Genomic DNA, 16,842 nt, shown 5'->3' on the forward strand with positions numbered 1-16,842 from the left:
TGCCCTTCAATACTGAAAACACACACATCTTAGATTCCATCTGTAGTGTCAAGACACTGTACGTCCATTTGCATGATATGCACTCAAAACTAGAAAATTATTCGAGGCAACCACCACAAATGTGATTGTTTCATAATAACTATTCTAAAACAAAAATTTCACCTCACATAACTTAATAACCACAAATATATATAAATTCAACCACAAACATATATAAATTCAAAATACTTTTAACGTATCTCTCCTAAACATACAACGTAAAACTGTCGACCACAGATAATAATCTCCTCTGATAAATTATTCTCAAACAATATCCTTTCTTTCTAGGGGTGTAAACAGAAAAGGTATCTTCTATATTAATTAACAAACAATCAATAACCTTGGAAGAAAGGGAAACATACAAAGTCAAGCTAGATTCTACTTAGCTCTCACAATCGTAGCCAAAATCAGAAGGGATTTTGCAGTACTTGAGCTAGTTTTAGAACTAAGCATTAGCTGCAAAACTCTTCCCCATAGTTCATTAGTGTGAAGGAAGCAAAGAGCCATGGGAAGAGCTCCATGTTGTGAGAAAGGGAAGGTGAAGAAAGGGCCTTGGTCTCCTGATGAGGATACCATTCTTAAAAGATATGTGGAAACTCATGGCGTTGCTGGTACTTGGATTGCTCTGCCCACTAAAGCTGGTTTAATTTCTTGCTTTTTTCTCTTCACTTTCATAAGAACTAACACCAATTTTTTGTTTGATTTCTCTCTTGTTTGTTTGTTTCTTTCTGTAATACAATATATTGAAAAAATTGCAGGGCTAAAGAGATGTGGCAAGAGTTGCAGGTTAAGGTGGCTAAACTATCTTAGACCCAATATTAAGCATGGTGAATTTACAGAGGAGGAAGACAATGTCATCTTTAATCTCTATAATCAATATGGAAGCAGGTAAGTTTTGTTCTTTTTTCAAACCAGGATCAATCTTAAACAAGGATTCAGATTTGAACCTAACAAAGCTTACACAAATTAGAAATTTGAATCTAGATTATTTCTTAGTTTCTGTAAGATATCTATGAGTAATATAATTAAGGTCAGCTCGTTCGAAACTATTTATTTATTGAAAATTATACTTGTTTGCTGATATTTTTTTACTATAGTCTTCATCTTCCTCAAATTTCTCGAAAGAAAAATAAATTTAAAAAAATTAAGGTATTGTTTGGATAATCGTATGAATATTTAGTTTTTGAAAATGAAACTTATAAATACTACTTTCACCTAATTTCTGTTATTTTGTTATTTACTTTTATCAATATTTTAAGTTTTACTTTTAAAATTTGAATAAGAATTAATAGATTGTTTAGGAAAGGAGGTGAAGGAACAAACATAAATTTCATATAAACAGTAAATTAAAAAGAAAATTGTTACGAAGTGGCACTTAAAATCCCCACAAAGCAAAGAAACTTATAAGTAAGAAATAATATTTATAAACTTAATTTTCAAGAACCAAAAATAAAAAGTCGAACCAGGTATTAGTATTACTTTTTTAAATTTTGAGATAATAATTTGTTAACCGTTGTGTTGTTGGTCAGATGGTCTACCATAGCCTCTCAACTGCCTGGTAGAACAGACAACGATGTGAAAAACCATTGGAATACTAAACTGAAGAAGAAGAAGCTATTCCTTGCAGGCCAAACCAAGCTCCAAACCCATACTCATCTTCACTCAAAATCCTCACTGCTACATGTTCTAGAAACAGACTTCACTGAAATTATTAATCACCCACCAATCTCATTTGCTGGTTTAGACGACTCGGTCGATCAGTTCGAGATTCCTCCCGTTATCGGTTCAAGCTTATTCGAACCTGGCGTCACTGTTGATGGTAGAGATAAATGGGGTTTAATGGAACACGGGGGCTATGACTTCCCACCAGACATGATCTTCAGCATGTTGTTTTAAGAAGAAAAATGGTGAATTGGAAAGATGTTATTTGCTAGACTATTGATAATATATAATACAACATGAAGTTGGTACGTAACAACTATTGGATGTGAATTCTAAAATTTATATGCTTTCTTAATAAACAAATTCGATGTACTTTTACACTTTTTCTCTCCTACATCTTTTGTCTAGTCAAACCATTTCTGAAACTTATTGCACAATCCAAAAATGTGCTGCATAAATCTAGACCTTTCAAAAAGGTAAATCAAATGGCCTTCTTCTATAATTGTATTGAACTTGCCAACAGACATACATGCAATCTACATATGCATTATATTGTACATCAAGGGCCAAATTGAATTCTTTGTCTTACTACAGGCACATTCTTCCTAATGAATTTGTTTCTTTTTAGGAAAGATCACAATAGAAAAATAAGCCTCTTCAACACAAAGAGACTAGATAAAAACTTCCCAATTGGATTGAATGATGGACAAATTCTAGTTACTTAAATGCACCACCAATAACCTATAAATTGAATATTATTACAAAAGGAATCAAAAGAAGCTGGCACCCTGACCCAACCAAAACGAGCTGAAAATTTAGTTTTTACTGAAGCATGAATTTGATTTGAAATGATTAAGATCTCGAAATTTTTGGTTTGGCCCTATTTTAAAGTTCATAGAAAGTTGATTAAAGTAAACAAGATCTTCAAACAACCGTTAGTTTCTGTCGAGCCATAAATTCCAAAGCAGCATCCACCAACCAGTCTTCAATTTTGTTTGGTAAGCAAGGAAAAATTTATAGAGGGAGTTGTTTGTGCAAGCTGCATAAAAGCAGACCCAAGTAATAGATAATGACAGTTGAGAAAAATCTCCTACTTCTACAGCAACAATGAGTAGAATTTGAAAGAAAATAACATAATAAAAAAATAGCTTTACAATAGACGTATGTTTTAACCATTTCAAAGAATATTAGTTTCATATATTTGTTTTCTATAACATCTTTTCAGTCTTTTTCCATCGATATAGAGATTTTTTTTTCTTTTAAAAAATCATGTTTCTAGTGTGTTGGCGTTACCTGAAAGTTTGCTTGGCCGAACTTACCATCAACATAGTGTATCAAAAAAATTTTAATTTGAAATTTTAAAATGAGAAGTTGTATTAAAAAGGCCGAGAACTTTTATAAAATATAGTATTTATATATTAAAAAAAATCAAGTTATACTCCTAAATTTTGGAAGTTTATCATTAAAACCCCAAATTAATAACGGTATTGATTTAAATCATAACTAATTTAGATTATATACTAGAATTTTGTTTTAAACTATTAGTTCAAAACTTTAAAGAACTTTCTCAACAAAAAACTGTAAATTAAAAAAATGAAAAAAAAATCAACTACATGAAAATTTGAGAGCATTTAATTTTAATCTACTTCTCATCCTCCATTTTTCTCTAGTGTTTTTAGTGTTGGGTTGTATGTCTCAAAACTCGCAGTTTGTAATGTTAAACATATTCTATTATCAATAAAGATGTTATTGAAGTTTATTCAATAAAATTGTTATTGAATATGTGAATTGCATTTATAAAAACTAAATCTAATAAACTAAAGATCTATGACTATTATTTGAATACATAAGCTTAGACATAAGAGTGAATCAAGTTAAGTAAATAGTCAAAACGGTCTATAGTATACGAATAAGGCTGAGTACCTTATTTTGGTAACACTATCGGATGTGGCCCATTCTGTAGTTGTTACAATTTGTTGTAAAGTGCTACAAATGAAGTGATCCTGATTTGTTCATATATTGACATGAGAAGCGGGGCATTCTATGCAATGAGTTTGCATAAGATCAAACCAAGAATTAAGTCACTCTTACTTTATAACGCTGTTTAAGAATGACTATTTCAAAGCGATGACTTAGGTAACTTGACCTTAATCCTGAGTTAACTATGAACGTTGTTTAAGACTAACTATAATGCTGTTTATACGGGACTATCCTTAGATTTGCATGAGTGAGGGTTGACTTAACAACATCGACTCAATAAGCCTCCCATTTCAGGGGTAAGACTGGGTAGATAGCTGGGGACATAGAGTGTAAGACGAAATTTACTTTTAGCTTCTTTTAGGGATAATAGAAAGGTTGTTCCTTTAAGTGCTGACTTTGGGTCTTGAATAAGGAGCTCCACCCTCTCATTGGCCCGAGGGGGACTCGGTTTAGTGATTGGATCACAAACCAATTGTTCCTTAGAGGATCGGTGGGACTTAAGGTGCAAGATGTAATCTCGAGGGTAAAACAACTTTTGACCCAACCGCTATTACAAACAACCTGTGAAGGGTTAACTTACTAATCATGGTTATATCGAGTGGACATAATATATCTACAGTGACGGAAATGCAACTACTGGGCTTTAGTGAAGTGATCCGGTAGTTAACGAATGGTGACTAATTAGGTTAAAGAGTTTAGCTGGTTAATCGCGGATCATTGGAGCTCATGATCTATAAGTCCATGAGATCCCCTTACAAGCTCATATCAGACTAAACCTTAGAACAATGTGACGAACGAATTTGAAGTGTTCAAATTTGGGTTTTGGAGCAAAGTGGTAAATATATGCTATATATTTAACCTAATGTTTAATTGTGAATTAAATATAAAGAGAGAGAAAATAAAAGATATTTAAATAATATTTAAATATCAAAGTTATGAATATTGATTCATATTGATTGAGATTAGTGTTGGATTTAATATTAAATTAAATTAATTATTTTTTAAAATTGATTATTTGAGTTACTTTTGAAATTAAATGGAATTGGTAAAAAATGCAATAAAAGTCAGATTGTTGACTTAAATTTGTTGACTTTGAACTTTGAGAGTCAAACTTTAACCAAGTTAGTAGAAATGTCCAACATTTGTGAGTGAAAAATGTCAACTTTTGCATGGCTAAATGTCTTCATTTGAAGACACTTGTCCAACTAAATCCCACTTTGAGTTAGTGGATTTTTTAGTGTCAAATTCTCATCAAACTCAAAGTTGCATGTTTTGCATGCAATAGTCTTTAAAAGATAGTGTTTAATGAACTTTAAGAACTCTTGGCCATAGTAGAATTTGATGAGGTTATGTGATAATCTCATAACAATTTTCTCTCTAAGACTTAACCTTTTCCTCTCCAAATTAGTCACTCACTGGATTCAACCATCTTGTTCTAAGGCCGGAGAATAGTCGGGAAGACTATTGTGGTGGTCTATGAACCGTTCGTGAGGAGATTAGAGCTCAGTTAGAGAAGACTAGAGACTACAAAGATTGTATTTCTACTTTGCCTTTTATACTTGTTTTAATTGCACAACACGCTTATCCTTTGTAATTAACCTAATTACTTTAAATACGTTTTCCTTTCGTTGCGCATGTGTTCATTCCATCATTTAGAAACAAAATATTTGACATTTTTTTCCTAATGTGGTGGGATATTAGTAAGATAATGTTATTTAAGTGTTTTTTTTAGCTAATTTTAACTAATAATGTGAAAGTAGTTATAAATCCCTCACATCTCTTTTTTTATTATTATAAGTGCGGAAAGATGGATTGAATCTCCGATTTTTAGGAAATAGCTTTTTAGGACGAAATCACTTATAAATAATCTAGATTTTTAAAATCTATGTTATTTTATATTAATAAATTCAAACCTTTTAACATGGGTAGGATAAATTTTATGGTAACAAAAATTATTGAAAAGCAAAGCCAGGTCTGAATGGTTCTCAAAATTAACAGATCGTCAACTTATAAACCTTGGAACATTTTCAATTAATTTTCAATTAAAATTAAACAATCAAATTCCACTACCAAAATTGCTTCGTTGTCTCGTCTGTTCTTCCGGCTTTTATCTCCACCATCTCAGATACAAAGAAAGTTGAAATTTCTTCACCGCCACCCGATTTCCTTCTTTACCACGATCTGAAGTTTCCCTGTTACTCAAAGGTATATCAGTTCCTCTCTGTTTTTCTTTTTTTCTTCAGAATCGATTCGTTTTGCCTGTATCAGCTGTTCAATTTTTTTTGCTGTTTTTTCTCCCGATCCGTTGCGTAGATCTTTCTCCAATTGCTCACATTATCTGGTTTTAATTCTGCAATATTGTTTGATAGATTTCGCAGATCTGACATGGATTTCATGAAGGTTTTCGACCAAACTGTCCGTGAAATGTGAGGCTCGAACAAGTTAATCTTTGTCAATTTGGTTATCTAATCTTTCTCTTTTCTACGTTATGTGTATAGGTTTCTAGATAGAAGATGACCTTCTGTTAGCTTTAACTTGGATTTTTGGTGTGATTTTCATTTTCATTTTATCTATTTACGTGTTGTTGCAGAAAGAGGGAGGTGAATTTGAAGGTCCTGAAGGTTCCCGAAATGGAACAGAAGGTTTGAACAATGCATTTGCTTTTCGATGATATGTTGATTTAAATGTCTTCCTCGTTATTGTTATGGATTCTATCTGCCGTGTCTTTAATAGATCTAAGAAACTCTCAACACATTTGTTCAATTATCAATGTCCCGCCCCAGCCTTCTCAGGAGGATAGTTTGCATACTCTACGACTTTACATGGTGTCCTATGCTATTTTCCTTCTTGCTTCTGTTCTACCTCCACTCCATAAAGTTGAAATATGATAATTCAGTCAGACATTATGGAAGTTGAATTTAATGCTAAATATTTAAAGAAGCATATATTATTGTTTAAAAACTGTCCCACGACTACCTGTTAATTTCCAGCATCATTTGGGTGGTTTTCGGGGAATATTGATGTTGCTTAGTATTGTAGCATTCAACTCCCTCAATGGCGGTTAGCATTTGCTAGGCGTGTGGTATATGTGAATTTTTATCCTCAATTTCTGTTCTCAATTCCTTCAAATCCATAGAGCAATCACTTTCGTTTGAGCTTCAAGTGCCATTTAGGTGGATTTTCAATTGGTTGGTCATGTTCCAGATGACTGTCAGGGACTTGCTTTTTCATATACAATGAATTAAGTTTCAGAGAAGACCCACTTCTAATGAAGTATTTAGAATTCTTTTGTTGGAGGATAGGAATTCTCAATGTAGTTTCATTACTGGTTGTCATCACTGCTACAGGTGCTGGATGCAACAGATGATGAACCATGGGGTCCTCATGGATCTGCACTAGCAGAAATAGCGCAAGCTACAAAGAAATTGTAAAGTTACTCTTTTCAAATTCCATCTCATCCCATATTGTTCTTTTCTTTTTCAATCAAGCACTTGTTTTGGTTTGGTGATTGATTTTGATTTTCCAGTTCTGAAACTCAGATGGTTATGAATGTTCTCTGGACAAGATTGAGTGAAACTGGTAAGAATTGGCGTCTTGTCTATAAGGTAAAATTTCATTGTTTTCAGTTGAATACGTTCTTATTTTCTGACAAATAATACTTTATGTCCCACTCTTGCTTATGAGTGGCACTGTCAACTTCTTCAGGCTTTGGCTGTTATAGAGTATTTGGTGGCGCATGGATCTGAACGTGCAGTGGATGACATTATCGAACATACTTTCCAGATATCTGTAAGAATGTTTTAACGATTTGTTCTAAGATCCAGTCCAACACTTTAGAGACTCTTAGTCTTATTCTATTTTGTGTTTTGTATTATGTTGGATAGTCACTCTCGAGTTTTGAATATGTTGAGCCAAGTGGAAAGGACATGGGCATAAATGTCCGGAAGAAGGCTGAAAACATTGTGGCCCTGTTGAATGATAAAGATAAAATACAAGAAGTGAGAAATAAAGCAGCTTCAAATCGTGAAAAGTAAGTGAACATTTTAGGAATCTGATTCATTTTTCTTTTCCTAGTTTGGCTACATACGAACAGACGTCAAAAATTGATCCTTGGTTAAAATATTAAAAAGGGGTGGGTTAAAACCTTTACTGACTGTTTAGTAAATAAATGACTTTAACAATAACATTCAGTAACACTACAACATTAGACTATATCAATTTGCTCTGGGCTTTAATCTGGGAGCCAGAGTTAAGGTAATTTGCTGCAAGATCAATTATATTAAATATGTTGGAGATGCGTGCATTAACTCAATGAAGAAAAGTGTAGCCATGATCTTTGACTTTCATCAATATTTTGTGAGGACTGAATTTCGTATGTTTTAAGCTTGTTTATGTGTTGCAGGAAATCTTTCCTCCCTTGAACCAACCATCACTAAAACCATAATCTCTCATCTCTTTTCGTTAGCATCTTGTGCTTATTTGGCGTTGGACTTTGTCGAGTTGTCTATGAGTCTCTTACTTTCTGAGAAATACATTTTACTCTCTCCATATAATTACTTTCCTTTACACTAACATTAGTGGATGTAGGCAATTGAACAAAATCTACAGGAAGTTTAGGAGCTCTATATATACCACTTTGAAGGGATACTCATTAATAGACTGGTTTTTCATGTTGCTATATGTAAATTCAGCTTGTTTCAATACCAACCATTTGGGTTGTTATATTGGAGCTCAGTCACCATACATGAATTGATTTTTCAGAATAACTAGTGTACTGTCCATTCTTTAGGTACTTTGGACTTTCATCTACTGGAATTACTTACAAGTCAGGTTCAGCATCGTGTGGCAGCAGTAGTTATTATAGCAGTGATAGTTACCAAGGTCAGAGTACCTTTAGAAGCGATAGATTTCGTGATAGGAGCAGTGACAGGGATTCATTTACAAAGGAAAAAGATGGCCAGGATGACTTTAAAAAGTCAGATTGGGCTAAACAGGAAGGCAAGGGTCTTACACAGAACAGCAGGTATGTACTTGTTGAATATTTACCTTTTACTTGATTCTATTGGCTGAATATGATGTTTAATTCAGCCAATAGGTTGTTGTGGGGGGTTGTCCCTGCCTGTGACCTTAGTTTGTTCTTTCTCTGATAGAATATATTGTTGTTTCTTAAAGAAAATGATGTTAGATTCTTGGACTTGGAGAAGGTTCTCCAAACAAAAAACACCTGTTTCTTTGAGGCAGAGTCCTTTGGTTGAGTTTTGTTTGGACTCTGGTCTCTGTATATTAAATTATTAATATATTGAAGAATTATATTATTGAAGAAATGTCAGTGGCTAACGTTTTTAAAATGAGAAGTTGATCGGAAGTTATTGCATCTATGGTTGGAGTTATTAAATTCTGGAGAAGTTATGTGAAGTTTCATATGTTGATTGGTCTTTAATTATTGACGTCTCATGTACACAGACAGACATTGCTCTATAGTCTTTTATGTTGCCTTGCTTCCTAATAGGGAGAATTCTTTTTCAGCAAGGATCAAGGTAAAACATCATTTAGTACATCAAAGCCATCAAAAAAGTCAAATGACTCTGCAAATAAGACTGCCTCCTTCAGTGCTAGTACCCCTACAAATAATTCTGACGAAGATTTTGATGATTTTGATCCTCGTGGGACTTCCACCACCACCACCACAAGTGTTTTGAATGTTGGTATGTATGTGCTTGTTTTGTTGCAATAATATAATTGGTGAATTGATGTTGAACGGGGCTTATTTTTGTAGCTTAAATGCTAGTGGACATTTGCCAGGGATGGACATTATATACCATCTGCAAATAGGACCATAATGAGAAATCTTTTCTACTCATTTTGCTTGGTTTTTTAAAATAATTCAATTGTCCCAATTATTTCTCTTAAGTTTTCTGTAACCATTTCCTCCAATATGTTTATAGATTGCCATTGTTTTGTTATTAAATGAATAAAAACAATTTTTACCTTTTTATACACATAACTTAATGTATGCTGCCCGTTTCTCTTCACAATCCAAATACAAATTACATTAATCCATATTTCCAACTCAATCTTCACGAACCAAAACTTCATTTAAACCATGGGAAAAGCATGCCCTTACTCTAGCTTCTACATACTGTCTATTGTCTTTATGTTCTTACTTCTTAAAGAGTAAGAGATCCCAATACAGGACAAATATGTGGTAAATTGACAATATATCAAGGGTGGAATCGGAGATGTTTTGATATAATACACATTTGTGCTTGTAGTTAGGGAGCATTGTGAAATTGTTTATCTTGATAATGGAATATAATCCACATGCGCTGTTTTGATTCTTAAATTATGCACGAGTTTTATTTATTTAACTAAATTTTGATCCGTAAAAATTCTCAGAGGTTTCTCTTGCACTGTCGATCTATTTCTGTTAATCCGAAATCTATTGTATCAAACTATTTCTCTTGGTTTTGACTATCAACTAAAATTTTTCTAATAAGCTGATAACAAGCGTAGTCTAGTTGAAGACTCTAACAAGATGCTAGGGTAAATACTAATATCATCATTGTATCACTTGGTGGATGTTTCCTTAGATGAGTAAAAACACGTCTTCCTTATTAATTTCATGTAAGGGAAGATCCTGAAATAGAGAGTTGGAGGGGTAAAGTAAACTGTACCAGTAATAAATGATAAATTCTAAAAGAGAAAGCTTGTGGTATTCAATCAAAATTACCCTTTGTAGAAAAATAAAATATTGTCGATGATTAACTTAGACAATCTTAAACCGTAAAAAAACTAAAACTAGAAAAACAGATGAATAAGGGAATTCTCTCATTCTGAGTTAAACCTTTTGACAGAAGCTGCTGCACCAAGCCCCAATGGGGTGGACCTTTTTGGAGACAGTTTACTTGGAGATCTCATGGACGCCCCAACTCTTGTTCCTCCTGGAAAGCTGGACAGCAGTTCTCCTGAGGTTGATCTGTTTGCAGATGCTACTTTTGTATCAGCTTCAGCACAAGTGGAAAAGGCTTCCTCGTTAAAGGTTCAAGATAATTTAGGATTTTTTGTAATGCCATTAAATTCCACAATGAATACATCCTTCCATAGATGAGGAGAAGAAACACATTATTTTGGTTACTGCAACCACTTTCTTGCACTTAGCTAAGTTAAAGATTTGCCTTCCATTCCAAGGATAGTATTGCATTTAGCTCAAAAGAAATCATGGCTCTTGTTCTATGCACTTGCATTTCTTGGTAATCTTTGGGAAATTCTCACGTATGTGATTGAAATCTAATCTTTCAGTAATTGTCATCTTTGCCAAACTAGACTTTGTTTAAGTTGTCTTCATATGTATTTCTTTAGGAATAATTAAGGTCTCGCTTGATAATGACTTTATTTTATTTTTTGTACTTCAAAGTTGTGTTTGTTTTCTTACTGTTGTTTAACCGTGGTTTTCATCTTTCTTAATGAAAGAATTGAATTTTTAGCCCAATTCCATGCTTTTTTTAGAAAAAAGTTTTGGAAAACTATTTTTTCTCTCTCCAATTTCGGCCAAAGGTAACATGGTAGCCAAGAAGAAAAATAGGGAAATTACTAAGTGTATAAGGGCTTTGGAGACGAAAGTTGAGGCAGAGGGAACTATTGTAGTTGAAGGCCATGATGATTCCTCATGAGAGTGCTCTCACTGAATATTAGAGGGCTGGGAGCTCCCTCCAAAAGAGCTCTTGTGAAGGAGTTGTTCATTTTTGCAAAATGCATAATATAAAAAAACGAGGGATGTTGTGATTCTTCAAGAGACTAAGTTAAAAAAGCTTGATTGGAAGCATATTAAGTCAATTTGGAGTTCGAGGCATATAGGACCCCTTGGATGCAGTAAGGACGGTTGGAGGGATTTTAATTATGTGGAACTTGTCTAGTATCAAGGTTATAGATTCTGTCATGGGGTCTTTCTCGTTATCCATTCTCTTGATTTTCAAACATGTTTTTAGAGGCTGGCTGACAACTTGACAGGGGTTCTTGGGCCATCTACTCCGGAGGGTTGGGATGATTTTTTGCAAGAGCTGGCTGATATGCATGGTTTGTGCATGATTGTTAATGTGTAGGTGGGGGTTTCAATGTTGTTAGAAGAGTTGATGAAAAGCTGGGGGGGGGGAGGGAGAATTACTAGCAGTATGCGGCAGTTTAACAGTCTAATAGAGGAGCTAACTTTGATTGATATCCCGATGAAGAATGGGGTCTTCACATGGTCAGACATTAGAGGTGCTCCTCCAGCAACCCAGTATTGACAGGTTTCTTGCTTTACAGTGTTGGGTTGATAGTCTTAAAGTAGTTGAGCTGAACACATTTTCATGAACCACTTCCAAGTTCCAACCACATTCCCCTTCAACTGAACCTTGACAATCACAAATGGGTCCCTCTCCTTTTCGTTTTGAAAGTATTTGGTTGGATCACTCTCAATTTATGTCTGAGATGGTTAACCCGATGAGCGTTCAAAGTTGGCCAGGATTTTCTTTTATGGAAAAATTAAAGGGTGTGAACCAGATTTTTTTGATATGGATCACAAACGGGTTTGGAAAGGTGGAGGATTCCAAAAGGCAGTTGCAAACCAAGAGGGATGAAATAGATGGCTTAGAGATAGGATGGATGAAGCCCAGAATGTTCAAAGAAACCGTTTGAGGGCAGGGTACATGGAAGCTATTTTTAAGGAGCATAAAAACGTTGGCCCAAAAATGCAAGGCGCAGCGGCTTGTGGAAGGTGATAAAAATTCTCATTTCTTTCACAGATTGGTGGCGGCTAGGAAATGCAAGATTTTTATCTGTGTCTTGGAAACAGTGGATGGTAACTTACTAACCGATGGAAACAATATAGAAACTGAGTTAATTGATTATTTCACAAAGCTTTATGGTGATTCAGGTGATAAAAATTCTCATTTCTTTAACAGATTGGTGGCAGCTAGGAAATGCAAGATTTTTATCTGTGTCTTGGAAAAGGTGGATGGTAACTTACTAACCGATGGAAACCATATAGAAATTGAGTTAATTGATTATTTCACAAAGCTTTATGGTGATTCTAAAGTCACAGATATTTTATTGAAGACTCGAATAGGGAGAGGTTGGATAGTCAGTGGGCTGTGTGGCTTGCAAGACCTTTTGAGGAGGATGAGATCCAAAAGGCAGTTAGTGGTCTTGGAAGTTTGGAATATTTTGAAGAATGATCTAGTTGCGGTATTCCAAGATTTTTATCAAAACACTATCATCAATCAGCACACCAACGAGACCCATATTTGCTTGATTCCTATGAAGATCAATGCCTTGATAGTTGGAGAATTCAGACTGTTCATCTACCTCTCTATTATGATAAATGGTAGACTGCAGGGCAAAATCTGTGCAAAGAGGGCTTTGAGGCAAGGGGAACCCCCCCTCCTCTCCCCTTCCCTATTTTCAATTCTTAAAGTGCCTAAGGAAGTTGTGGATGAGATGGACAGGCTGGCCAAAAACTTCTTCTGGATTGAAGGAAGTCGCCATGAGTATAGTTGTTTGGTCAATTGGGGGGAAACCTCCCTTTCCTTGCTCTATGGTGGCCTTGATTTGGGACTTTTCAACAGAGAAATAGCACCCTGCTGCTTAAATGGCTATGGAGATTTAGCAGATAGAAGGTGCATTGTAGAGAAGAGTTATCTCTAGTATTATGGTAAAGATCTGAATGGGTCGAAGACACTTGATCCTAGAGGTAAAGTGAGAGGCAAGCCATGGTGTGATATTGCAGGGGAGTAACAACTTTCGGTTTCACGAGTCTAAAGCCAACCAAAGGATTAAAATTTGGTTTTGGAAAGATAGATGGGTGGGGGGACAGTTCTTGAGATGGAGTTTCCTGTCCATCTCGTAGAAACAAAAAGCTTCCATTGCCGACTTCTGGAATTTGGGGACAAATGATTGGGATCTTAGCCAATTGGGAGGCAGGGGGGTGGATCGGGCTGATTGAAACCCTTGATGTAAGGTTGAGTGAAGGCAAGGGCAGAGTAGCTTGGTCTCTGGAGGTTGGGGGGGTAATTTTCCACCATGTCTGCTTTTTTGAGATTGATGGAAACGGCGCCTAAAATTAAATCCCCACTCATCAATGCTATTTGGAAGTTCAAATGCCCCAAGAAAGTGAAGATTTTTTTTGTGGTCTATAGCTCATAAAGACAAGCAGCAGATGCTTCAAAGAAGATGTAAAAATTGGGTTCTCTTGCCTACAGCAGCTTGCTATCTTTGTCTCAGGAATGTTGAGAATCTAGACCACCACCTGTTTCCTTCATGCCCCTTCACTGCCAAGGGGTGGTCTGCTCTTATGAATATCTTAGATGCTAGTGGCGGCTTGCCGAGAACTTGATGAGTAGCTGTTACTTTTTCAGCCTGGAATATGTCCAAGAAGGATCTATTTTGTATAATTACACGGAAAAGGCTCTGTCAGTTTTGATTAGTGTGCTCTAATAGTAGTTAGTTTTATTTTTATCCATCAACAGCCATTTTGGTGTTCTAAAAGTGATTTAGTCGTTTTACTTCTATTCATTATTTAGTTGAAAAGGGATTGATTCATGAAAGTTAATTAAAAGCCAAGTCGATAAGTGTTATCTCATAAAAAATACTATTCATGAAAGTGACTGGAGTACATAAGTTCCTCTTTCTGATCATTGATTTTCTTTTTCCTTTTTTTTTTTCCTTAAAAGAAGCTTCTTGCCCTCTTTACAGACTACTGAGGTTGATTTGTTTGCTTCGCGACCTGCTTCAGTTTCTGCAACGGTCGACTTTTTTGCCTCTCCTGAGCCAGTTGTACAAACAGGAACCAACTTTGCTAGCACAGTAAGAGACAGTAAAGCTTCAGAACCTGCTTCAGTTTCTACAACAATCGACCTTTTTGCCTCTTCTGAGCCAGTTGTGCAAACAGAAACTAACTTTCCGAATGTGGCAAGAGACTTTAAACAGAAACCAGCTTCACAACCTGCTTCAGTTTCTACACCAGTTGACTTATTTGCCTCTTCTGAGCCAGTTGTACAAACAGAAACCAATTTTGCTGGCACAGCAAGAGACAGTAAAGTTGTGGACCCATTTGCTGCTCTTCCACTTAACTCTTTTGATGGATCAGATCTTTTCGGTGCACCGTCTTCGCACTCTGAACCAGTGTCATCAGCACCTTCCCAGAATCCTGTTGGTGTCCCATCTAATAATTTAGATGGAAAATCTATCAACAGTTCAACAGCTCCATCCAAGAAGAATACTTTCCAGGTCAAATCTGGGATTTGGGCAGATTCACTTAGTCGAGGATTGATTGATCTTAATATCTCTGCTCGTAAGTCTATCTTAACTGTCACAATCCTTTTCACTGACCTTTCTTTTCATTGCCTTCGTTTTTCCTTTCTTCTTGAACTAATTGAGACATTTCATAGACAATATTCCGGAATGGAATGTACCATCTTCAGAATTTTATGTTTATTTTCTTCTAAGATGGATCTCTGGAATAGAAGTTTGCTAAATGGGTGGGGGCTGAATTAACATATTATGTTGTGGTAAAAGCAAGTTTAGATTATAAGTTTAGTCCTTGAACTCTCAAGTTTGTGTTAAATAAGTTCTTGTACTATAAGAGGTTCATAACAAGTCTATAAACTTTCAAGTTTGTGTCTTTCTAATAGGTATGTAGACTTTAAAACGTGGCTAATGAGTCTTTTAGTCTTTGATTATGTGTCAATAAGTCTCTAAACCTTTGATTTTATATCCTTTAGGTTCTTGACCTATTCTCAATGCTTTTGAAAATTCATGAACTTATGTTAATTTTAAAACATGTTGCATATGTTATGGACTTCGTAAACACAAAATTTTAAGTTCGATATATTTGACATCTTTGAAGTGTATGAACCTATTAGTCATGAAATTGAATGAAAGTTTGAGGGCTAACTTGTAATTTAACCCAACACAATATCTTTTTATTTATTCTTAAAATATTACATCCTTTTCATCACTTCATTACTTCACATGAGAAATTGTTGAGATCTTTTAAGGCACTTTTGGGTTGTTTTAATATAGCTCCCTTAATACAAAAGTTGCTTGCTCGCATTGCAGCCAAGAAGGTTTCCCTTGTAGATGTTGGTGTCGTGGGGGGATTGAGCGATTTCTCAGATGAGAGGGAGAAAGGACCAGTGCCTACTTATCACATGGGGCAAGCAATGGGTGCAGGATCCGGTCTTGGTAGGACGGGATCGCAGGCGCTTGGAGAAGATTTCTTTTCACAACTTTCTGGTCAACAGTACCAATTTGGTGGTTTCCAGAAGTAAATTTGTTCTTTCAGCCCTGCCTCTTTTTCTTCCTGTTGATCTGCAAAGAGTGTGTGGGAAAACCTTGAGCTTTTTGGTGTGAGTAGCTTTTGCATATACGCCACATATTATTTGAATCGAGGAAATGCCTACTTGAATCGAGGAAATGCCTTGAATAATGTAAAATGGTTGCTGCGTTTCTTGTGGTTCTATATTTTACTGAGTTGCTGTGAATGAAGGAATGATACTTCTTTTCATTGGACATGTTGCGAAAGCAAGACAAAGCATTTTATATTTTTTTAAAAAAAAAAATTGGAAAGGGGGAATCGCAATATCCTATCTATAAATGATTCTGATGTTTATATAGATGGTTTAAATATATGTAGTTGTGACCTTCGAATGTCTAATTACATGTTCACTAGAATATGTACATTTCTGTTCAAGAGTCAATTAGTTCTTTCTGAATGGGTTGCATCATTTTATTATCGTCTGATTCTTTACCTCATTGCTGGGAAATAAATGTTTTTTATGACAATTGTTTAGAAATAAGAACCAATGTCACCTTCCACATCTAAAATGAAATTCTCTTTTGAATGCCTTAGCGAACAAATCTTTTACTCGAGAACATCTCAATGTCGTGTCTCAAAAGCACGAGCATGGTGGTAAATGATCAAATGCTTATTATTATTATTTTTCTTATTCTCCAATAATACAGGAAAAGAAGAAAACAAAAAAAAGCTTTACTCAAGTCCTTCCCGTCTCTGTACATTAAATCTCATCTTCAAAATATTGATGGGAAAGTACGTTCAAATGACCAAAATATTAGTCATATTTTCACCCTCAAGGCTCCAACTCACATGTTGGACTTAAAAAAGGT

At 35.1% G+C, this 16,842-nt stretch overlaps 2 protein-coding genes across 4 annotated transcripts; both read left to right on the forward strand.

Annotated features, from left to right (window-relative positions):
• The first annotated feature begins 245 nt into the window (after positions 1–245).
• On the forward strand, positions 246–2,100 carry LOC120076583 (transcription factor MYB36-like). 2 transcript variants are annotated; one of them, XM_039030455.1, is made up of 3 exons: positions 246–650; positions 798–927; positions 1,569–2,100. In XM_039030455.1, exons 1-3 carry the CDS (start codon positions 545–547, stop codon positions 1,933–1,935), a joined length of 603 nt encoding a protein of 200 aa, XP_038886383.1. In that variant the 5' UTR covers positions 246–544; the 3' UTR covers positions 1,936–2,100. The 2 variants fall into 2 exon arrangements, with proteins under 2 accessions (XP_038886383.1, XP_038886382.1); XM_039030454.1 differs by having other exon boundaries at positions 246–680; positions 1,569–2,098.
• Positions 2,101–5,712: 3,612 nt separating this feature from the next.
• On the forward strand, positions 5,713–16,327 carry LOC120076775 (clathrin interactor EPSIN 1). Of its 2 annotated transcripts, none has more exons than XM_039030682.1 (12): positions 5,713–5,886; positions 6,051–6,107; positions 6,272–6,323; positions 7,029–7,108; positions 7,208–7,286; positions 7,387–7,470; positions 7,566–7,711; positions 8,471–8,704; positions 9,208–9,386; positions 10,539–10,720; positions 14,410–15,007; positions 15,775–16,327. In XM_039030682.1, exons 2-12 carry the CDS (start codon positions 6,067–6,069, stop codon positions 15,984–15,986), a joined length of 1,887 nt encoding a protein of 628 aa, XP_038886610.1. In that variant the 5' UTR covers positions 5,713–5,886; positions 6,051–6,066; the 3' UTR covers positions 15,987–16,327. The 2 variants fall into 2 exon arrangements, with proteins under 2 accessions (XP_038886610.1, XP_038886608.1); XM_039030680.1 differs by having other exon boundaries at positions 5,714–5,886; positions 10,536–10,720.
• The last annotated feature ends 515 nt before the right edge of the window (positions 16,328–16,842 follow it).

Source organism: Benincasa hispida, chromosome 4, assembly GCF_009727055.1.
Source record: "Benincasa hispida cultivar B227 chromosome 4, ASM972705v1, whole genome shotgun sequence".
Classification (NCBI taxonomy): Eukaryota; Viridiplantae; Streptophyta; class Magnoliopsida; order Cucurbitales; family Cucurbitaceae; genus Benincasa; species Benincasa hispida.

What these genes read in the sequence shown, in the direction of transcription:
- LOC120076583 (XM_039030454.1), top strand. Translation starts at nt 545, where the DNA reads ATGGGAAGAGCTCCATGTTGTGAGAAAGGGAAGGTGAAGAAAGGGCCT. An exon ending in TGCTCTGCCCACTAAAGCTG is followed by an intron (nt 681 to 797) that starts GTTTAATTTCTT and finishes AAAAAATTGCAG; the next exon opens with GGCTAAAGAGATGTGGCAAG. An exon ending in TATAATCAATATGGAAGCAG is followed by an intron (nt 928 to 1,568) that starts GTAAGTTTTGTT and finishes GTTGTTGGTCAG; the next exon opens with ATGGTCTACCATAGCCTCTC.
- LOC120076775 (XM_039030680.1), top strand. Translation starts at nt 6,067, where the DNA reads ATGGATTTCATGAAGGTTTTCGACCAAACTGTCCGTGAAAT. An exon ending in GCAGCTTCAAATCGTGAAAA is followed by an intron (nt 7,712 to 8,470) that starts GTAAGTGAACAT and finishes TCCATTCTTTAG; the next exon opens with GTACTTTGGACTTTCATCTA. An exon ending in AAAAGGCTTCCTCGTTAAAG is followed by an intron (nt 10,721 to 14,409) that starts GTTCAAGATAAT and finishes CCCTCTTTACAG; the next exon opens with ACTACTGAGGTTGATTTGTT.